The 20,683-nt window shown below is 59.5% G+C and overlaps 1 protein-coding gene across 1 annotated transcript; it reads right to left on the bottom strand.

Moving 5' to 3' along the window:
- Window positions 1–118: 118 nt before the first annotated feature.
- OBSL1 (obscurin like cytoskeletal adaptor 1) lies at window positions 119–20,597 on the bottom strand. Its single transcript, XM_082691440.1, is given in 22 exon segments — window positions 119–254; window positions 982–1,251; window positions 1,563–1,667; window positions 1,996–2,157; window positions 2,318–2,474; window positions 2,906–3,018; window positions 3,886–4,152; window positions 5,134–5,426; window positions 5,428–5,499; window positions 5,501–5,822; window positions 6,373–6,648; window positions 6,836–7,123; window positions 7,198–7,473; window positions 8,249–8,521; window positions 11,612–11,884; window positions 12,482–12,754; window positions 13,918–14,190; window positions 15,190–15,486; window positions 15,669–15,971; window positions 16,103–16,354; window positions 16,433–16,702; window positions 19,102–20,597. Coding segments are annotated over 22 exon segments (5,835 nt in total). The 5' UTR covers window positions 20,114–20,597; the 3' UTR covers window positions 119–246.
- Between the last annotated feature and the right edge of the window lie 86 nt (window positions 20,598–20,683).

Below are 20,683 nucleotides of genomic sequence, written 5' to 3'. Positions count from 1 at the left end.
GTGGCTGGCACTTTCAGGGGCCAAACTGGAGGGGCTGCAGCCTTGGGTGTCCTGTGTCACTTACAACACAGGGCCCCCGGGCAACTTCTGCCCTCCTACATCACACAGAGAGCCAGGGAAAAGGACTATACCATTTTATTGTCTCTCAACACTTCTGGTTCCCCTGCCCCACCAACCCCTGCCCAGGGTATGGGCACACGCCTTCCAAGCTGTCCGAGGGCACCTGCCTGGCCTGGTTCGGTCCTCCTAGCTACCTGCAGAGGAATGACTCGGCGTGGGGCTGGGGAGAGAGTGGGCACCACCGTCCTCTCCCCTGGCAGAGCCCAGGAACCCACATAGGAAGAGTTGGGTCCTCACCCCCTGCCCCACCCTTCCTGGGCCTCTGTCAGGGATGTCTGTGGGGTGCGGTGGGCAGTGGGGGGAGGAAAACAGGGGTCGGCCCCTGGTTAGGAGTGGGACAAGACACGAGTCTGGAGGAGATGCAGGAGGGTGGGGCATTCCACGTGGAAGAGGAAGGAAATCGGACTAGCTCAGGAGCCCTCTGCTCAGACTGATACGGAGCTCACCCGGAAGGGCAGAAGCCAGGACGGCAGAGAGCAGGGGTGGGGTGAGAAGAAGGTGGGGGCGCAGACCAAGGGGCCAGTAGGTGGGAAGGAGAGGAACTAGGGTACCAATGGGGCATTCAAGAGAGACAGATGTGGTCCAGAGTCAGGAGGGAGCGAGAAGCCTGAACGGGAAAGGGCACTGAAAGGCGGGAACAGCTGACCTGAAGCAAATGGTTCTTGTGGAGAACACAGGTCTCCCTCCTCTCCTCAGCCCTTCCCCCACTCCAGACCTCCAGTATAACCCAGAACCAACTGGTTATCCCAAGTCCTGAAAAATCTCTGGTAGGTGTGTCTCAGCCCACCAGCTGCCAGGCCACCCCTCCTTCCTAGCCAGCCAGCCTGCCCCTCTGACCTCTGCCCAGTCAGCTTCACTCACCCTCTACCAGCAACCGTGTGTGGGCGCTGTCCTGACCGGCCTGGCAGCTGTAGGTGCCCTGGTCCTCAGGTCGCACGTCATGGATGACCAGGCTGTGGGTGGGGCCGTGGCTGCGCAGCTCATACTTGTCTCCCGGGCACAGCTCGACCCCCTCCCGCAACCAGCACACGTGGCCCCCCGAGCGGGACACAGTCACCTCCAGTATGGCCCTGCGGCCGACCAGAACCGTCTTCTCTCTAGGGGGGCGGCGGCACATCTGGAGAGGCAGTGCTGGGGGTGAGGAGGAGAGCTTAAGTTAATAGGAACACCCAGGGGCCCCAGGAGGAGAGACGCATCTTCCCTCCCTCTGCAGCCTCACTCCTGGTCTCAGATCTCCATGGCACTAGCCCGTTCCTCCGTACCCCAAAGTCTCCTCCTCCCCAAGAAGGGGACCCTCCCCAGAAGAAGAGTCCCTCGAGGAAGGGAGGCGGGGAGGCGGGGAGGCAGGGAGGCAGCATTCCCAAGACCAGCCGCCAGCCTGAGACTCCCGAGGGGGAGGGAAGATGATGCCCACTCCCTCCCGTTCCTCCCCAGTAGCTTACCCTCTACCTCCAGCTGAGCTACGGACTGGGCGGGACCCGCCTGGAAGCGGACCTCACCGGCGTCCTCCGGGCGCAGCTCGCTCAGCACCAGAATATGTTTCTTTCCTGCGTACGTGAGGGAGGCGCTAAGCGAGGCAGAAGCCGCCACTGGGGAAGGTTCCGGGGTGAGAGTGGGCCGGTGTAGGTCCCCGGGTCGGTTTGGACGCGGCAAGTGTGTGCCGGGCTGGGCAGAATTGGGTCACAGAAAGGAAAGAGGAGCGGTCCAGGAAGGAGGGCTCAGAGCTGGAAACCCGGGAAAGACCGGGAGACTGCTCTTTGGGCTATGGGGCGGCGCCCACTCGAACTCGGGCGGGGCTTATCCTAGTGGGGCGGGGCCTATCTGAGTCAGGGGCGGGGCAGCAAGGGGCGGGAGTGGGAAGAAAGTCTTCCAGACCTTCCTGTCGGATGCGGACGTGGCCTCCGGGTCTCAACTGACGGCCTCCGAGTTCCCAGCTCCCCGTGGTCTCGACCTCCGACACGGTGCACTCGAACGTGGCGCCGTCACCTTCGCGGACGCGAACAGACCGGAGCTCGGAGAGCACAGACACGTTGCGCTCTGGGGCGGAGCGGGAGGCGTGAGGCGGGGCGGGGCGGAACCCGACCACGCCCACTCTCCGCCCTTCTCTCTGGAAGCACAGCAGTCAGTCCCGGGCTGTTTGGGTCCGCAGCCCCCGCGCTCACAGCATTGCCCAGCCCCGGCAGCACCCGGAACCCACCGTACACAACCAGGCGGACGGGCCCGGCACGAGCCGACCCCACTGCACAGCTGTAGGTCCCGGCGTCCAAGGGGCTGCATCGCCGCAGCTGGAGAAGGCGACGCGTGCCGAGAGCCTGGAGCCTGAGCCGAGGGCTGGGGGTGAGGGGGGACCCGTCCTAGGGGCGAGAGTTGCAGAGGGTCAGAGTGAACTCCGCTGGACACGGTCCTGGGAGGCGGCGGCGGCGCCCTCTGTTGTTAGGCGGTTTCCAGGCGCGTTTTTGCCTTTCTGGCTCTCAAGCTGGGATCTGGCAGTCCCAAGCCTTCAGGGCCTCGCTGAGAGCGAGGAGCCTTGTTGAGAAGGTGTCCCCTTTGGGGACGTTAGGGCTCTACCCCTTTTGTCTTGTCCCTGGGCAATACTTAACCCCACTGAGCCTCAGGCTCCTTCCAGGTAACACTGAGATTGCAAGACCTTCCTCTTAGGGCTGTTGTTAGGATTAGAGGTTTAAGTGTAAAGTAAATGTAAATCTGAGCACAGTGCCAGGCACACCCCTACAGTGAATATTAGTTGTTTCCGTCCTTATGATGCCAAGGTGGGCTGGGCTCTGACCTTCTCCCAGGTGACATCAGCCAAGGCCTGAGAAAGCTCGCACTCCAATGTAGCTGTGTCTCCCTCGGTCACCTCTAGGTCCTGTAGCCCCCGCACAATGGTCACTGGGGCCTCTGGGAGTGGGAGACGGAAGACATACTTGGGCGCAGGGGTCAGTGGTGGACACATTTAGGAAAGGTGATCAGTGGAGGCCACTAGTGAGGCAGAGAATGTGCTGGGGATCCAAGTGAGATGCTGGTCAGTGGAGGATAGGACAGGGCCATGGGGGTCAATGGGACAGGAGTGACCAGCAGGGGGTGTCATACTTTAAGGTGGCCAGTGGGGGACATGCTGGGGCTAGAGGGGCATGGGGTGGTGACCAAAGCAGAAATGCTAGTGGAGTCTCTCATAGGCAAGCATGGTCGGTGAGGACCACACTTGGCTGGAATGGACAGGTGACACTGGCCAGTGGGGAACATGATGGGTTCAGAAGGGCAGTGGGGGTAACTCTAGAACAGGTGCAGTTAGAAGGGAACATGGTGGGCTGGACAAATGGGGGACACTCAAGCAGAGTTGCTAGAGGGGTCATCCTCAGGCAGTTAGTGGATCACTAGGACTGGAGTGGCTAGAGAGGCCCAATGAGGCAAACAGTGGGGGGGGGGGTCACAGCAGGCAGGTGTGGTCAGTGGGGTCACACTCAGAGTGGTCAGTGGGGCCATGGTCAGGCAGGCAGACAATAGGGACCACACCAGCACAGGCTGGCTCACAGTGGCATGGTCAGTGGTTTGCAGGGACCAGAAGGTCAGTGGAGTCACGCTGGATGATCAGATGGGTCAAAGGAATCACACTCAAACAGGGCAGTCTCTGGGGCCACACGGGGCCAACGTATCAGGGGTATCACACTCTGACAGGCTTGGTCAGTGAGGGCCACACAGGTAGGGGGATCAGTAGAGTCACACTTGGGGCAGTCAGTAGGCAGGCAGTGGGCACAGCATCCGCACCTCTCACAGTGAGTCTGGCTGCACAGCGCAAGGAATCCACGGTGAAGGAGACGCAGCCCGAGTCTGCTGGGCCCAGGCTGCTGAGCACCAGGCGGTGAGTGCGGCCTTCGGCAAGCACGTGGCACTTGGGCCCCGGCTGCAGCCGCACTCCACCCCGGGCCCACTCCCCAGCCACACCCTCCTGGGACAGCTCCAGCTGGAAGGTGGCACTGCCCCCCTCAATGATGGTCATATCCTCCAGAGGCCGCAGCACCCTCAGCTGCTTCGCTGATTGGGGGAGAGGGAGAGAGAGGGAGAATGAGGGCTCCAGCTCTGGGCAGGGGTTTTGAGGGCTCACGCACCCCCTTGGCCCTGCCTGTACCACCTCTACCACCCAATCTGAGCCCGTGTGGAAGGAAGCTCAGAACCAGGGTACAGGGAGAAAGGAGCCCAGCAGGCCAACTTGGGGAGAGGGGCTTGTTGCTGTTAGGGGAGGGCACACACGAAGGGGGTGAGCTGCGGTTGGAGGATTGAGAGATCTGGGTGAGGGGTGCTCTGACACCGGAAGGAGCACAGAAATTGAAATCAGACATGCTGGGATTCGACCCCAACTCTGCCATGTAGTTTGGGTGCTGTGTGACCTTTTGCAAACTGCTTGACCTCTCTGGGCCTTAGTTTCCCAATTGTATAAGGTGAATAGCATTGAGACATGGGTTTATTGTGATTAAATGAATGAAATAAATTAGAAGAGAATCCATATCAGCAACAGCAATAATTTACCAAGCTCTGTGTGGGCATCTTCATGAATGTTCCCAAAGATCCCCAAAGTTGGGATCACCCCCATTCTTAAGAAGACTTGGCTCAGAAAGGTTAACTCATTTGCATGAGGTCTCACAGTTAATGGAAAGCTCCGGCTTGTGGGGTGGGATTGCTCTTTGCCAAATGGGCCCATGTATCCTGGGGCGTGTGACCGAGGGATAACATCGCAAGTCTTTCTGGAGTATAATATTTATGTTTACAGCAAAGCCAACTTGGACATGTGAAATGGAATGCAAAATCCACATGGACTTCTAAGGTACATAGAAAACACTAAAAAAGGAAAGTTTTGCTTTGGGCAGGCTGCTTCAGGTCACACTTCTAGAGGCCAGGCAGGGCTAACTTGCCTCAGTGGTGAGGGGCACTTTGGTGGGGGTGTGAGGGGCCCTGGGCCAGCCAGGAAAGGCTGTGTCAGGGGGTAGGCGGTGCATTAGGAGAGGACAAGACACTCACGCCTCACGCTGAGTCTGGCCAGGGTGCGATCGTGGTGGCTCTCACAGCCGTACGTGCCCTGGTCAGCCAGCACGACACCGTGGATGAAGAGGCGGTAGACATGGCCATCCTGGGCCATGGACATGCGAGAATCATGGGGTAAGGGCTCCCCAGCTCGCAGCCAGCGCACGGCCCCCGCTGCACCCACTCGACCCGTCTCCACTTCAAGGCACACATCCTGGCCTTCCTCAGCCCGCACGTCCTGCAGGCGCCGCAGGAACAGTAGCTCTGTTTCTTGAGACGGAAGGGGGAGGGGGCGCAGAGCCTGACACCCTGCTCCCTGGCCCATGATCCCGGGGCGCGTGGACATATCTGCTAGGGCCAGGGTTGGGCAAACAGGGACAGAAGCCAAGACCACTCCCTCCCCATCAGGACCAGACCTCGAACGTGGAGCCGGGCACTCGTGGCTGTGCCCCCTGCTCGGGCGGTCACCGTTCCCGCGTCGTTGAGCTGGCAGCCTCGCACCGTCAGCGTGCGGCTCAAACCGTGTTCGCCTATCTCTAGCTGGGGCCCTGGAGTAACAACGGCCCCATTGCGTAGCCAGGTGACCTCGGCGTCCGGTGGGGAGACTTCACACCGGAAGGTGGCATCATCTCCCTCGTGGACAGTGAGAGGTGTCAGCTCTGAGACCAGCTTTGCCTGTGGTGGTTCTGGGGGATGGGGTCAGGCAGTGAGGTGGGCTGTGTCTTTCCCTCTCCCTCCTTCTCCTCCTCTCCGGGGGGTGCATCTCCCAGTTATTGGAAACATCTTTCCTGAGGACCATGAGGGTGTCCTGAAGGACAAGATGCCAGCTCCCTGCCCCTCCTAGCCACCTTCTCTCAATCCTCGCCTGCTTCTGACTCCATAACAGATCATTTACCATGGACCCCATTTCTCTTAACTGTCACCACAGCCTTAGAAGACAAGCCTCATCCCTCTACTTCAGAGCCAGGGCTCGGGGAGGTGAAGCAACTTGCCAGAGTCATACACTATTGGCAAGCAGAACCCAGGTCGGAACCAGGGTGAGTTGACCTCAGAGCCCCTACTTTTAACCACTGTGCTATGTCTTCTCTTATAGAGAGGGTTCCTGAGAAAAGGAGGCCCAAACCCTCATCCCAGTTGTGCATGCATCGGTTAGAGGCAGAGGTAGCAAGGAGGGGGTCAGGGGCGGAGGGGGTCCCAGGATGGGGCAAAGGTGTAGAATTTGGGGTGCATTGTTACCTTCCACGCTGACGAGGAAGATGCGGCTGTCCTGGGGCGTGTCGCACAGGTACTCCCCAGCGTCCCCGCTCCGTGCCCCATGCACTCGCAGCACCTGCCTTGCCCCGGCCTGCTCCAACCGCACCCGCCCCTGGCTTGCCAGTCGCTCCCCGTCCTTGTACCAGCGCACAGGGCCCCCTGGCCCGGAGAGGTGCACCACCAGCTCTAGGTCCCCACCTGGGGTGCTGCGAACCCTCGTCTGGGCTGCCTCGGGGGCCACCACCCGCACGGGGGGCTCTGTGGGTCAGAGCAGGGGGGGGTCACTGGGAGGGAGAGGCCTAAGGGCTAAGAGGGGGGCAGTGAGAAGCAAGATGCCGAGAGAGGCGGGTGAGGGATGGACAAGGCACGCTAGAGAAGTTGGGGGGAGATTCACACGGGTCTGGGGGGACGGCTCTCTCAGGCCTTCAGTCCAGGCCATACTTACCAGCCACTTGCACTGTGAAGCTGAGGCTGGGGGCCCCCGGGGCTGTCCCCGATTGGCAGGTGTAGAGGCCTGCGTGGGTCAGCTCTGCAGCCCGGATGCGGAGGATGCGGCGGGGACCCTCAGCCTGGAACTCCAGGCCCTCTCCCTCCTGCACGGGGCTCCCGTTGTGACTCCAGAAGACCAGGGCGCCAGCCCGGGACACTTCACAGCTCAACACTACCGGCTCGCCGGGGGCCACACAGAGTGGAGCAGGGGATGCCTCTGGGGCGAGGAACTGGACTGGGGGCTCTGGACAGAGAGAGGAGCATGTCGGCTTGGCCTTACTCCCCCCTCCCGCACCCAGGCCGGCAGGAGGCACCCACCAGCCACGCTGACATTGAAGGTGACCGCTTCGTCACGAGTCTCGCACACATACTCCCCGGCGTCCTCAGGCTGGGCATGGGGCAGCGTCAGGGTGCGCACAGGCCCCTCTGCTCCCAGCAGCAACGTGTCTGATGCCTCCACCTCCAGCCCATCTTTGTACCAGCGCACCTGGGACCCGGCAGGGGCCACCTCGCAGCGCAGCTCCACGCGCCCTGGGGTCCCGAACTGCAGGTCCAGTGAGCGGGCTGCCGGGTGCACAATCTTCTCTGGAGGGGCTGGCGGACGGACAGACGGAGGAAGTGGGGCTCAGGCTCAGCCACAGGCCTCTACCTGAGTCCTCCCCCATTCCCCACCGCTGGCTTCTCAGCCCTCTCTCTTCCCAGAGCAGCTCTTGGACCTCGGGTGGCGACCTCCACAGGCACCTGCTGTGTCCCAGGAGCCACGCTAAGCGCACTGTGGCTCTTGGCACAGGTACTCCTGACACTACCACACTGATGTCAGCTTCGCTTTGTGGATGAGGACTTGAGGACTCTTTAGAGGAAAAGAATCTTTCCACAGTCCCACCGACAGGGAGAGGTAGTCCCCGACCTAGCTGGCCCCAGTACACACTCCCCACCATGTGGCCCCGACTCCGTACCCCTCTTTCCTTTGATGTACTTATCACCTACTGGTTGTCTGTCCATCCTCACTAGAATTCGAGTTCCACAAACTGGAATTCGAGTGGAGAACTGGAGGGCTGCTCTTACTGGCTTGCTTCTCTATCCTCATTCAGAATGGTGCTGAGCATACTGGAGTTGCTCAATAAATATTTGATGAACGAAGGCTCCTAACTGCTGGGCTCCCTCCACCGGGCCTCCAGTCACTGTCATGGCCTGATCTGGGCAAGTCAGAGCTCTTTGATGGCTGAGAATGAGGAAGCTGGGGGAGGGGTAGGCTTCCCGGGGGCAGGTGTGTGGAGGGGGCCCTAAGATGCAGGAAGTGAGAAGGTAGGGTGTCTGTCCCTTAGCCTCCTGCCTCTCTAGCTCCCCAGGATGCACAGAGACTGCCCACCTGTGATGGTGACAGTGAAGAAGGCCGAGTCATCTCCGGCATCACATACGAACTCGCCCCCCTGCTCGGGCTGGGCGGCAGGCAGCACCAGGCGGCGGTGCGGCCCGTCGCTCTCCAGCACCAGGGCCTCGCTCTCCTCGACCTCCAGCCCATCCTTGTACCAGTGCACGGGGGCGTCCTGCCGGGACAGCTCACACCTCAGCACCACACATTCCAAGCTCACGGCGATCAAGGTCATCTCATCCCGGGGATATATGATGCGCACTGGGGGCTCTGCAGAGGGGGGCGATCACAGGCTGTCACACACTCGCCGTCAGCCTCCCAGGCAACAAGAAGTCCCTGCCACTCACAATAATGTGATAAGGATACTCATAACAAGGGTAAGAGGTCTAGGACCTGCTCTCTGAAATCCACGGGGCTGGAAATCCGTCAGATCCCGGAAATGGTGCATTTATCATAGATCACACACCTGCTTCTCCTTGCCCACTCTGAGGCACCCCGCCCCCCATCAACCGTACTAACATTTCTCCCGGGTAGCCTATAGGTACACTCACTCTAGGCAGGATAATTAAAGAGTAGAAATCGTTTCACAGAAGTTAATGTCAGGTTTTACTGAAATGACTTTACATAACCAAATTAACAAAAAGACTTCTGATCTTAAGAGGTTCTTTTAGAGTAGAATTGTGAATAAGAGATCCGGGATTTCTGGGGCGCCTGGGTGGCTCAGTGGGTTAAAACCTCTGCCTTCGGCTTAGGCCATGATCCCACGGTCCTGGGATCGAGCCCTGCATCAGGCTCTCTGCTCAGAAGGGAGCCTGCTCCCTCCTCTCTGCCGGCCTCTCTGCCTACTTGTGCTATCTGCCAAGTAAATAAATAAAATCTTAAAGAAAAAAAAAAAGAGAGAGAGAGAGAGAGATCCGGGATTCTAATAACAAGTATTATTTCCTAACATTCCAGAACAGCCCTAAGCACCTTACACATTGAACCCTCACAGCAATCCGAAGAGGTAAGTATTGTCTTATCCCTGTTTTCCAGACAAAGAAACTGAGGCACAGAGGGATTACCCAACCTCTAAAGAGGTAACACCTGGCTACACCTGCTCTGTGGCAGGGGGTTGAGGGGGGGTGGGGAGAGGAAAAACCGGCATCTGGGAAAGCGAGGCTCAGACTCTGTGAGCAGTGGTAGGGATTGCAAGCCAAGGTTGGCAGAACTCAGTAATGATTTTTGCATCTGTGCATGAGTTGCCAACACCTGTCGGAAGGTTCCCCAGGGACTCTAAACACTGATTCTGGGAGTTCATTTCCAATTGCTCCAAACCGGTCGCTCTTCCACAGAAAAGGAGCTGTGTCAACACAAGAAGTGACTGGTGCCCTGCCCTGAGCCCGAGCCTGCCCTTGCTCCCAAGCTCCCTGGATGTCTGTCACAGAATCTTCTAGCTTCCAGGACACTTTCAGAGCGCCTCTAACCTTCAGCCCCCTGGTGGTGAGTCTCGGGAACTGCTAGCTTCCCGGTCCCACTGTTTGCAGAGGTGCGCATGGGCAGATGAGCTTACCAGCACACACTCAAGTCCTCTGCCTCCACCACCCACCTCCCTGACGGTTGTTTCTTAGACTCTAGAGGATGCCGGCTGGTTCTCTGGGGACCAGCAAGGCTGGCAAGTTGCAGAGGAGTGGCTGCCTGTGGTGGAGGGGGAGGTAAAAAGCACTCGGGTGAAGATGGGGTACAGTGATGGGGCTGGGGTGTGGGCACAGCTGCGGGACCTCAGCTTGGCATCAGACTTGGTTCTCCCTGGCCCAAAGCCAAGGTGGTGCTTGTCTCAACTTCCCCGTGAAGAATCTGGTGTTTTGTGGGGAGGCCAAGTGTGGGCGGAAATGTGTGTGGCTGCCATTATGTCTGGCCAGAGCCTGAAGGGCCTCACTATAGGACAGAACATGTGCAGGAAGGCCTCTTTGGCTTTGTGGCTTGTGTGTGCCAGGCTGCAACTGGAATGCAGAGAGAGTGTGTGTTCGTGGGTGGGGGGTGCTAAATTGCTCAGCCTGGACTGAAGCGTCATCACTCCTGGGCTCGGGCAGGGGCCAGGGCAACGAGACGGTGCCAGGTACGGGGTGGGCACTCCAGTGAAGCCAGCGGGGTTCTTCTGTGCCCCCCAGAGCTGCCTAGGCCCTGCAACAACCCTCCCCTATCACGCTCCTCCTCCCCCCGACACACTGGGAATGGCACCGTGGGCTGCAGCCCTCAAGTTTCCAGCACCGAATGAACCACCATCACTTCCATAGTCGTCCTGTGCTTTTCCAGCTTTAAACATTCTCCCCACAAACTTCAGTCCACGCCTGACCCCACTGAGTTAGCTTAGCTAACTCAGCTCCTGCAGCAAGTATCCAGTTTGAAGGCTCTTCCTGCCTGCGCACAGGGCCAGCAGCCCCCAGCCTCGAGCTCCCGCCGCACCCTATCACAACACTGGACAATGCACATCTAAGACCGTCTCGCGTGTCTGGCTTTCCTGCCGGGCTGTGTGCTCCCAGGGAGAAGTATGTCTGTCTGCTTGCTGCCAGGTGTCCAGACCCAGCCCAGGGCTGGATCCTACGGGTGGCACGGGACCTCTCTCCGATGCCCGCCCTGACTCTCCTGTTCTCCTCTCTCGAGCCCTCGGCTCTCATCCTTCGCAGCACTTGTCACGAGGTGTCCACTGTACATTTATTTGCACATTTATTGGTTTAACACAGGGGTCGCAAACTCAAACGCCCACAGGGGCCAGGTGGGAAGGTCAGAGGCTGAAGCAGTCTGGGGAGGGGCAGAGAGGCATGGCGAGGAGGCAAGGACCGAGGACCGTGGGCCCCGTATTATGGGGGCAGCTGCTACTCAGCGCCAGCTGTTCGTCGCCACGGGGGGAAACGGGACCAGAGCCGCCGGGTCTTCGGCTTTTTCAAGAGGACGCATAACTCCGGATTGTTATTTGAACTGTCCTGACTTTGGTAAGACTCTGCAGGCCAAACAAAACACATCTGTGGGCTGCATGGGGCCCTAGGACTGCCCGTTTGCGACCCCTGGTTAACAGGTGCCAGCTAATCTGGCAGCTCTCAGGGCACGGAGCCCACGTGCGTCCACAGCCCCTGGCCCAGTGGTCGGCACACAGGAAGTGCTCAGCAAACGAGCCGTTGGAAAGCAGCTCTTCCTGCGGTGGCCCTGGGCCAGGGAGGAGACTGCTCCCTCTGGAACAGGGGCTCCAGGGTCTTCGGGGCAGGGATCCTTGGTCCATGCCCCGCAGCCCTGCCTCCCTCCTCCCCAGCGAGCTAACTAGGGGGTCCGGGCCAGCTCCCCCAAGGGCTCAGGACTGTGCTCCGGGCAGCTGGGGGGAACCCACACCTGTGACAGTGACGGTGAAGGAAGCCGACTCGTCATCGATTTCACACAAGTACTCGCCGGAGTCCTCAAGCTGGACAGCGGGCAACACCAGGCGGCGGACAGTGTCCTCCTTCTGCAGGAGCAGTGCGGGACTCTCCACCACCTCCTCGCCGTCCTTGGTCCAGCGCACCTCGGCCCAAGGCCGGCACAGCTCACAGGTCAGCACCACGCGCTCCAGGCGTACGGCTGCCACATACACCTTCCCACTGGGGTACACGATCCACGAGGAGACATCTGGAGGACAGGGACAGTCATGGCTGGGACCCAGGGGCCCTGCTGCCCTGCCTGAGCTGTGCCGTTCCCTCCTCCTAGCAAGTGGGCCGTTTGTCGGAGGAGAGATTAGGTCTCATGGCTGCTCAGACTAGCCACGCCCGGTGGGAGACCCCACCACAGTCACCAAAGCACATCACAGGCAAGGAGGCACCCTCTGCTAAAGAAACGTGCTACATTCTCAGGGTTGGGACAGGGACCGTATGAAAGGTGGAAGCACGGAGAGGTGGGTTGGGTGCCCAGATGAAGCCAGTGTCTCCCATAGGCTCCTCAGATCTTCTAAGCCCCCTAGCGCAGGGGCCCACCTGCCCCAGACCCCGCCTCGCCGTATAGCTGCCATTCCTAAAGGTCCCCTCCACAGGGGAACAGAGGGGGCAGAGCTTCCCTGTGGATCGTGCAGCCCTGGCCAGTGTTAATGACAACACGTTTCCGGTGGGTGACTGACCCTCAGGGTGCAGGCCAAGGAGGGGCATGGGATCAGCCAAGGGGAGAGAGAAGCATGGCCTGGGGACAGTGGCTGCCCGGGCGGGCGGTGTCCCACGGGCCTGCCTGGCCCCCCACCTGTGATGGTGACCGTGAAGTAGGCACGCTCATCTCCAGCGACACACTGAAATTCGCCCCCATCCGGAGGCTGGGCAGCAGGCAGCACCAGGCGGTGGTGGGTCCCTTCCTTCTCCAGGACCACGAGGTCACTTTCTTCCACCTCCTGCCCATCCTTGTACCAGCGCACGGGTGCGTCCTCCCGGTCCACCTCGCAGGTCAGCATGACACACTCCGAGGTGATGGCGTGCACGAACACATGCTCCTGGGGGTCCAGGATATGCACCGGGGGGTCTGGTGGGGAGCAGAGACGGGGTCACACAGATACCCCCCCCCCCACAGGAGACCACTTCCTCCTGGGGAGATGCTGGAGGGTGGAGGCCATGCTGTGCAGGGGGTCTGGGCAAGGACGTGGGGTCCTGAGTGTGTGGCCGGTAAGGCAATGAGATTGCGTGGCACCTGAGGGTCAGAGGTAGCTCCCTGAGTCCCAAGAGGGTCAGAAGTGGCTCCTCGGGGACGTGGGCCGGGGGAAGGCATAGCCAGCCTTTGTTTCAATTGAGAGGAGGTCACTATCATGGGCCCCATGAGTGCCACGCTTGCTGCTGCTTTCAAGAGAGCCCCTGGAGCGCTGGCCCCAGGACGGGTCGGAGGTGGGAACAACTTAGCAGTGCCGCTAAGTAATACAGCTGCTCTCTACAGGTAGTAAGTTCCCCATCATTGGGGACATGCAGGCAGCAGCTGGATGACCTCCTGGCAATGGGGCTGAAATAGATTTCCACTCAAAGGGAGATGATGAACTGAATCGGGGGTTCCTAAGCTGCCCTCCCAAAGCGGATCCCTGGGCTCTGCCCTGGACAGTCTGGTGTCTGGGGGGTCCTAGGCATATGCATTTTTAATAAGCTTCCCGGGTGGTTCTGAAGCTCCCAGAACATGAACTGGCTTGAGAACCACTGGACCACTACACTTAAAGCTCCCCTTTGACCTGGGGCGCCTGAGGCAGTTGGGTAAGCACAGACCTGGGTGTGAACCCAGCTATGGTGTTTGCTGGCTGTGTGATAATGGGTAAGTTGCACAACCTCTCTGAGCCTCAGTTTCTTTCTCTGTGAACTGGAGAGCTATTCCTTCTCATCCAATTATGAAGATTACATGAAATGGCGTATATATGAAGTATTTAGTACAATGTCCACCTCCTGGTAGGCCCCCCTGTCTCCCCTGCCCTTGAATTTTGTTTCCCCACCCCCTACTCAGAGCAGGGTAGGTGGAGGGCAAGAACACTGGAGGGTGCTGGTGAAAGGCAGACTTAGACGCCAGTACAGAATAATTTGAAAACATGTCTCCTGACCCGCAAGGCTATCCCTGGAAGGGACCCCCCAAGCAGGCAGACCGAGGGGTGGGGCTTACATGGCCCCCTTGAGTCAGCGTCAGGGGCAGGAGCCCGGACCGCCACAGTTGCTGACCTCGGACGGTGACACTGAAGAAGGCAGAGACCCCCTCCGTCCTGCACTCGAACTCGCCGCTGTCCCGAACCTCCGCGGCCGGCAGGATCAGACGGTGTTTGCGCCCATCCATCTTCACCACCAGCGACTCGCTCTCCTCCACCTCCTGCCCATCCTTGTACCAGCACGCTGGGAAGTCCACCCGGGAGAGCTCACAGGTCAGCACCACCCGCTCTGAGGTCGTGAAGGTCAACGACACCTTATCCTCGGGGCTCAGGATGTGCACGGGGCTCTCTGTGTGGGGAGAGGCGTGGGCACAGGCAGCACCCTCGTCACCCTCTGCCTGGGATCAGCACCCCTCTCTGCTGTGGGGGGGGGGGTGTTCCTGCGTCAGGCCACACAATGCAGTCACTGTCAGTGCATTTGTTGGAATTGAAAAAAAAAATCATCTGGGGCTTACACACCAACTCTCAAGTGCAGTGTACAGAATTCCTAGGAAGTCTGCTGAAATGCAGATTCTTAGGCACCCCCCACATGTCTAAGGGCCGAACTTATCAACCAGCCCTCCAGGCAACATCCCAGTTTGCATTCTGGAAATGCTACTCTGGTTGCTGGTTCTTACTCTGCCCTCCCCCCAGGGGGCCGGCAGCTGACCGCTTCTGGGCCCTGTGCTTGGGCACCCAGGAATTCCTCAATTGGCCTTACACATGCCAGCAATGGTGAGATGGCAAGTGCCACATGTCCCTGCACTTTCAGATGCCCACCGAGAGCTGTCTTGCTCAGGGGGGCCTCATTTCCTTCCTTCCCTGTGTCCCCAGGTGGCACAGGATGCTTCTGGAGCCAGACTGCCTAGCCTCATCACCCAGCACTAACACTCATAGCTTGGTGATTCTGGCCAAGTCACTTAACCTCTCGGTGACTCAGTTGCTCTATCTGTGAAACAGGATAACAAAAGAGCTCTACCTTATAGGGCTGTTGAGAGAACTGTGTTAATGAACACAATGTATGTGAGACGATTAGGGTTGTGCCTGGCACATAGGAGGTTGCTTTGATAACGTTACAGGTTACAGGAAGCAGTCAGGGACTAGGGACCAGGGTCCACGTCTTGGAGATAAAAAAAAAAAAAAAGCACGCCAGAGAAGGTGGCTATGAGGTGAAGATACTAAGGAGTGTTCTCTACATTGCATGTAGGTTGACATGGGCCTTGTGGACCCCGGAGCCCTCTGTTTGGGCCCATTCAGGACTTCTGTGTCTTGACCCTATCTGTCTGCCCTGGTCCCCACCCGCACCAACCTTGGATGGTGAGGGCGGCTGAGTCCTGAACGCCCGGGCAGCTGAAGCCCACCAGGGCCCCGCTGTGCTGGTGCTGGACGGCTCGCAGGAGGAGCCTGTGCTGTAGGCCTTTCTGCTCGATGCGGTAGCGCAGGGCCCCGGGCTCCACCTGGCCCTCCGGCTCGTGACTCTGGAGTTCTTCCCCATTAAGGAACCAAGTGCCCTGGATGATGGTGGAAAGATCCAGGGAGAAGACAGCATCTTCCCCGTCGTACACCTGGACATCTTCCAGCCCGGCCACCAGGCGAGCCGTGGGCACTGCGATGGGGACGGAGCGCGGCCATCAGAACCAGAGGGGCGGCAGAGGGCAGTGGTGTGCAGCACAGGGGAAGGCCGAGAACAGGCTGGGGACCAAAGGCTGGGGAAGGGAGGAGAGAAGATGGGGAGGGCCTGACCGGGACATGGCTACCATCAGGTGGGGGCCAACGGGACGGACTCACCAAGGTGAGCGGACCCGTGGAACACGACATGCGGGCTGCGGCCGTGTTCGCTGACCGTGCAGACGCGGAAGCGGTAGTCGCCCTCAGAGGGCACACAGTCTCCGGGGACCTCCACAGCTCCGGCCTTCTCGATGCTGAAGCACTGAATCCAGTCTTCGGAGCCTACCTCCTGCCGCTCCAGCCGATAGATGAAGGGGGTCTCAGGGGCTGGCTCGGGGGGCTTCCAGGTCAGCAGGACTGTGTTCTTATGGCCCTTGAACATCTCTGCCAACACGGGGGGTCCTGGTGGGCTGTGCTTGACACCTAGGACAAGGGCAGGGTGTGCATTCCGGCCCTGCTCCAGCCTCCCGCAGCCCTCCCACCGTGAGTCCGTCTCGCCAGCCCAGGCTCAGGCATCTGGTGGCCCTCCTGCCCACAGGCGCTCATGCCCTCACATTTGACTCTGAGCAGAGTGGTGGTCCGGGAGTTGCCCAGGCTAAAGGTGACCTCGCCAGCATCTTCTCGGGTGACCCCTGGAAGGACCAGGGCGTGCATGTGGCCAGAGCTGCTCTGGCAGGTAGCCGGCAGGTCTTCCCCATCGCGGCTCCAGCGCCCCTCGACCCCAGCTTCTTGTGTCTCCACCAGCAGCACCGCGTTCTCTCCCTCAAGGACGTCCAGCTTCCGGGGCAGCCGCTTCAGGATGGGCCCTGAGATAGGCATGCGAATCCCTCAGCCTGGGGTCTGGGCCGGCCTCTGCCCCGGCATCCTCCCGCTGGCTAGCCCACCTTTGATGGTCACGTTGGCCACGGTGCGCACCCGGCCCCGCATCTCGCACAGGTAGACACCGTCGTCGTCTGCCTTCAGCCTGTGGATGATGAGGCGCCGGACGGTACCCTCCTCGATCTGCTCGTACTTGCGACAGGGCAGCAGCCTCTGGTCCTCGCGGAACCAGGCCGTGGGAATGCGAGAGTTGGGCACTTTACACTCCAGCACGGCGATCCCATGCTCCCGGCCTTCCACGTCCTGCAGGGGCCTGGTGAAGCGGAGGCGGGGCTCTGTGTGGAGGGGAGAGGCAGGAAAAGGCTCTGAAGGGGGCCCAGCCAGGGGAAGGACTTCTTGCATCATCAACTGCCTAAACCCAAATGAGCTCCTGCCATTTTTTCTCCCAGGGCCTGCAGGGGTTCTGGAATCACAGGAAAACCACCAGAAGGGAAGTGAGATGGCCTAAATTCTCATCTGACCCTGACACTCGTCAGCCACATCACCTTGAGCAAGGCCATTCTGGTGATTCTGGGCCTCGGTTTCCTGACTTTATTTTTTTTTTTTTTAAAAATACATATTCATATAAAAAAATTACATATTTATTTTAGAGAGAGAATCCTGAAGCAGACTCCCCACTGAGCGCAGAGCTGATGTGGGATGTGGGGCTTGATCCCAGGACCCCAGGGTTATGACCGAAGCCAAAATCTAGAGTCAGCCACTCAAGTTTCCTGACTTTAAAGTTGGGAAAGGGATGGAAGGGCTTGGATCACATCAGTGAGTTTCAAGCTGTTCCCTGGGGTCTCTCGGGGCCCTACACAAATTCTGCAAGGGTCTGAGTCGAATTTCTCTCTCTCTCTCTTTTTTTTTTTTTTTTTAAAGATTTTACTTATTTATTTGTCAGAGAGAGAGAGAAAGCACACAAGCAGGCAGAGAGGCAGGCAGAGGCGGAGAGAGAGGCAGGCTCCCTGCTGAGCAAGGAGCCCGATTTGGGACTCGATCCCAGGACCCTGGGATCATGACCTGAACAGAAGGCATCGGCTTAACCCAATGAGCCACCTGCATCCCAGGAATTTCTCTTTTAAAGTACTTTAATCGGGGCGCCTGGGTGTCTCAGTCATTAAGTGTCTGTCTTCAGCTCAGGTCATGATCCCAGGGTCCTGGGATCGAGCCCCACATCGGGCTCCCTGCTCAGAGGGAAGCCTGCTTCTCCCTCTCCCACTCCTCTGCTGTGTTCCCTCTCTTGTTGTGTCTCTCTCTGTCAAATAAATAAAATCTTAAAAAATACATTTACAAAAATAAAGTACTTTAGTTGCTTTCGCCTGGATGGAGCTAGAGAATGGAATGCTGAGTGAGATACGTCACTCAGAGAAAGACAAATACCATATGATCTCACTCGTATGTAGAATTTAAGAATCAAAACAAACGAGCCAACAGGGAAAAAAGGGGGGGGGCACACCAAGAAATAGACTCTTAAGTATAGAGAACAAACTGCTGGGTACCAGAGGGGAGGGCGGGAAGGGGGATAGAGGATGATGGTCAAGGGGTACAATTACCCTGGTGAACATAAATAAATAAATACACAAGATGATTTTTTAAAAGTGTGGTGAAAATATATATATATATATATAAAGTCCTTTCGTCATTTTCAAAATGGCACTTTACCAAAAGAAATGATGATAGAAATGACTAGTGGGTTAGGAGGCCATTGGGGCATCAACTTTGTCCCGAAGATGTAGGCAAGCTCTGCCTTCCCACTGGGCTTCTCTTTCCTAGTGGTGTTAGTTAGTGTGGCCCCTCGGGTTTGGGGTGTATCAGACCTTAGCAGGACAACACAGGGACCATACGCCTGAGTGAGCACCAGGCAGGGCTCGTGGGATTTGCCAACTCTTCTTCTTCCGAGGGAACAAGGTGGGTAATAACGAGTGACGGTATAATCCCTCCAGCTGTGATGAGCTGCAATTATGGAGTTTACCTTCCAGTGGGGGGCTGCGTCCCCCCCCCCCTTCGGGTTTTCTGTTTATGAGCACTGTAAGCATTTGTGAAATATTGTTGATGATTCAACTGTGAAATAGAAATTTCCTCTCCTTCACCTTCTTTCGAACATGGAGAGCAATTTCGTGAAAGGGCATGTTTCCTCCCTCAAGCTTCCCTTTGGTGTGAATCAGGAGTTTCTCAGTGTGTTCCCTGCAGCCCGAGACTTTCCCACAGGACTCACAGAGGAGACCCAGTTAGGAATTGAGTGTATATTCAATAAAATAACACCCTTGTCCTCACTGATAGGCTTTATAAGTACATGGTATAAATCTGGACCTAGAACTAAAATGTTTCTTATATCAGTCTCCTATGTTGGGGCCCCACATGGGATTTCAATTGGGGGGGGGGGAGTAAAACAAAAAGGCTGAAATCCACTGGACTAGAAGCGCTCCCTCTTGGCTGGTCCATCAATCATTACTTAAAGCCGTTTATCAAAGGGTCATTTTCCACTCTCAGCCTCAGAATCACTTAGGTGGGTTGCTAAGTAGTTCCTGGGTACCCTGGAGACCTACTACATCCGAATCTCTGGGGGGTGGGAGGCGGACAGGAAAAGGTATGTGACCACTCCGCCCCCTCCCCACCGTTTCTGCGGCTGCGCTGGAGGCCCCTCCTCAGGGCCGGTGAAACCCGGGCGGGGATGGGGGGCGCATCTCAGTACCTTTGACATGCAGCTGCACGGCACTGAGCGTCTGCCCCGCGGAGTTGCGCGCTGCGCACACGTAGAGCCCGCGGTCCTTGGCCTGGCAGTAGAGCACCTTGAGCACGAAGCCGCCGTCGCGGTCGCGGTACATGAGGCGGCGGCGGTCGGAGAGCAGCGGGCGGCCCTCCCAGTGCCATTCGATCTCGGGCTCCGGCTTGCCCATCACGTAGCACCGGAACTTGGCGTGCTTGCCCTCGTTCACCCAGAAGGTCTTGGGCGCGCACTTGAGAGGCTCCACCACGGGCTTGGGGGCCTCATCGGGGTCCTCGGGGGGGTTCTCGGGGGGCTGGTGCACCTGCAGCAGCGCTCCGGCCTGCGCGTGGCCGTGCGCGTTGCGGGCGTGGCACACGTAGACGCCCGAGTCCGGCAGCCGCGCCGCCAGGATGCGCAGCGCTAAGCTCACGCCCTGGCCGCCTTCGGCGCGGCCAGGCTCGAGCGTGAAGTGGCCGCTGTCCCACACTTCGTCCAGGGCCATCCCGTCCTTCTCCCAGTAGAGCGCGGGCGCGGGGAGGCCCCCCACCTGGCACGTCAGCACCACCTGCGCCCCCCGCAGCACCCACTGGGACCGGGGCCCCGCCAGGAACACCGGGGCGCCCTCCCCGGCCCCGGGAGGCGGCAGCGGGCGCTCGGCGGGCTGGGGCTCGGACTCGGGGGCCGGAGGCTCCAGCACGGTGACGGCGGCCGCCGCGTAGGCCTCCCCGGCCGCGTTGCGGGCGCGGCACACGTAGACCCCCGCGTCGGTGGGCAGCGCGCCGCTCAGCAGCAGGCCGTGCTCGGCGCCGTCGGCCGGGAAGCTCAGGCGCTCCGAGGCCGCCAGCTGCTGGCCGCCCTTCTCCCACACGACAATGGGCGGCGGCTCCCCCAGGACGACGCACTTGAGCTCGGCCTCGGCGCCACTTACCACCCGCACGGGCCGCGGGAAGCGCAGGAAGCACGGGGGGCTCCCCTGATCCCCGGAGCCCGCCTTCATCGTGGCGGCGGTCGCGGCCGGCCCGCAGCGGCGCGGGGGAAGGGCGGGCGGCGGGCGCGCGGAGGCCGGGGGCGGCGGTGGGGGCCTGCGAGGCGGTGAGCTGCTGGGGCCCGGCCTCGGAGCTCTCCCCCGGCCGCCGGCTCCCGGTTCGTCTCCTTACCCTCGGCCCGGAGCTGCGGCTCTGCGGCGGCGGCGATTCCCGGGCCCCGAGCCGAGCGCTCAGGGGCAGTCCTTCCTGTTTGCCTTTGCTGCGAGGGGCCCCGCAGCCTCTTCTGCCCGCGGCCGGGCTTCCTGCTCCGGAGAGCCTCTCTTCCCAGCCCCCTCCCACAGCCCAGGCCTCTCTCCCCTCCTCCCTCCCACCTCCAGCCGCCAGGTCCCCAACCGCCCGCCAGGCTGGGGCCTGAGTGGCAGAGGCGCCTGCAGCTGCCAATCCCAAAAATATTCTCTGATGACACAGCTGGAGGGACAAGAGCCCAGACTGGCTCCTCCAGGCTAAGTTTAGAGCAGGCGGGACCACCTGCCCCCCACCCTAGCCCCAGTTCTAGCCCCAGCCTCAGCCCTTCCCCCCAG

This window comes from Mustela nivalis, assembly GCF_964662115.1.
Source record: "Mustela nivalis genome assembly, chromosome: 11".
Classification (NCBI taxonomy): domain Eukaryota; kingdom Metazoa; phylum Chordata; class Mammalia; order Carnivora; family Mustelidae; genus Mustela; species Mustela nivalis.
The sequence above is the reverse complement of the archived record's forward strand: the minus strand, read 5'-3'. Positions and strand labels throughout refer to the sequence as shown.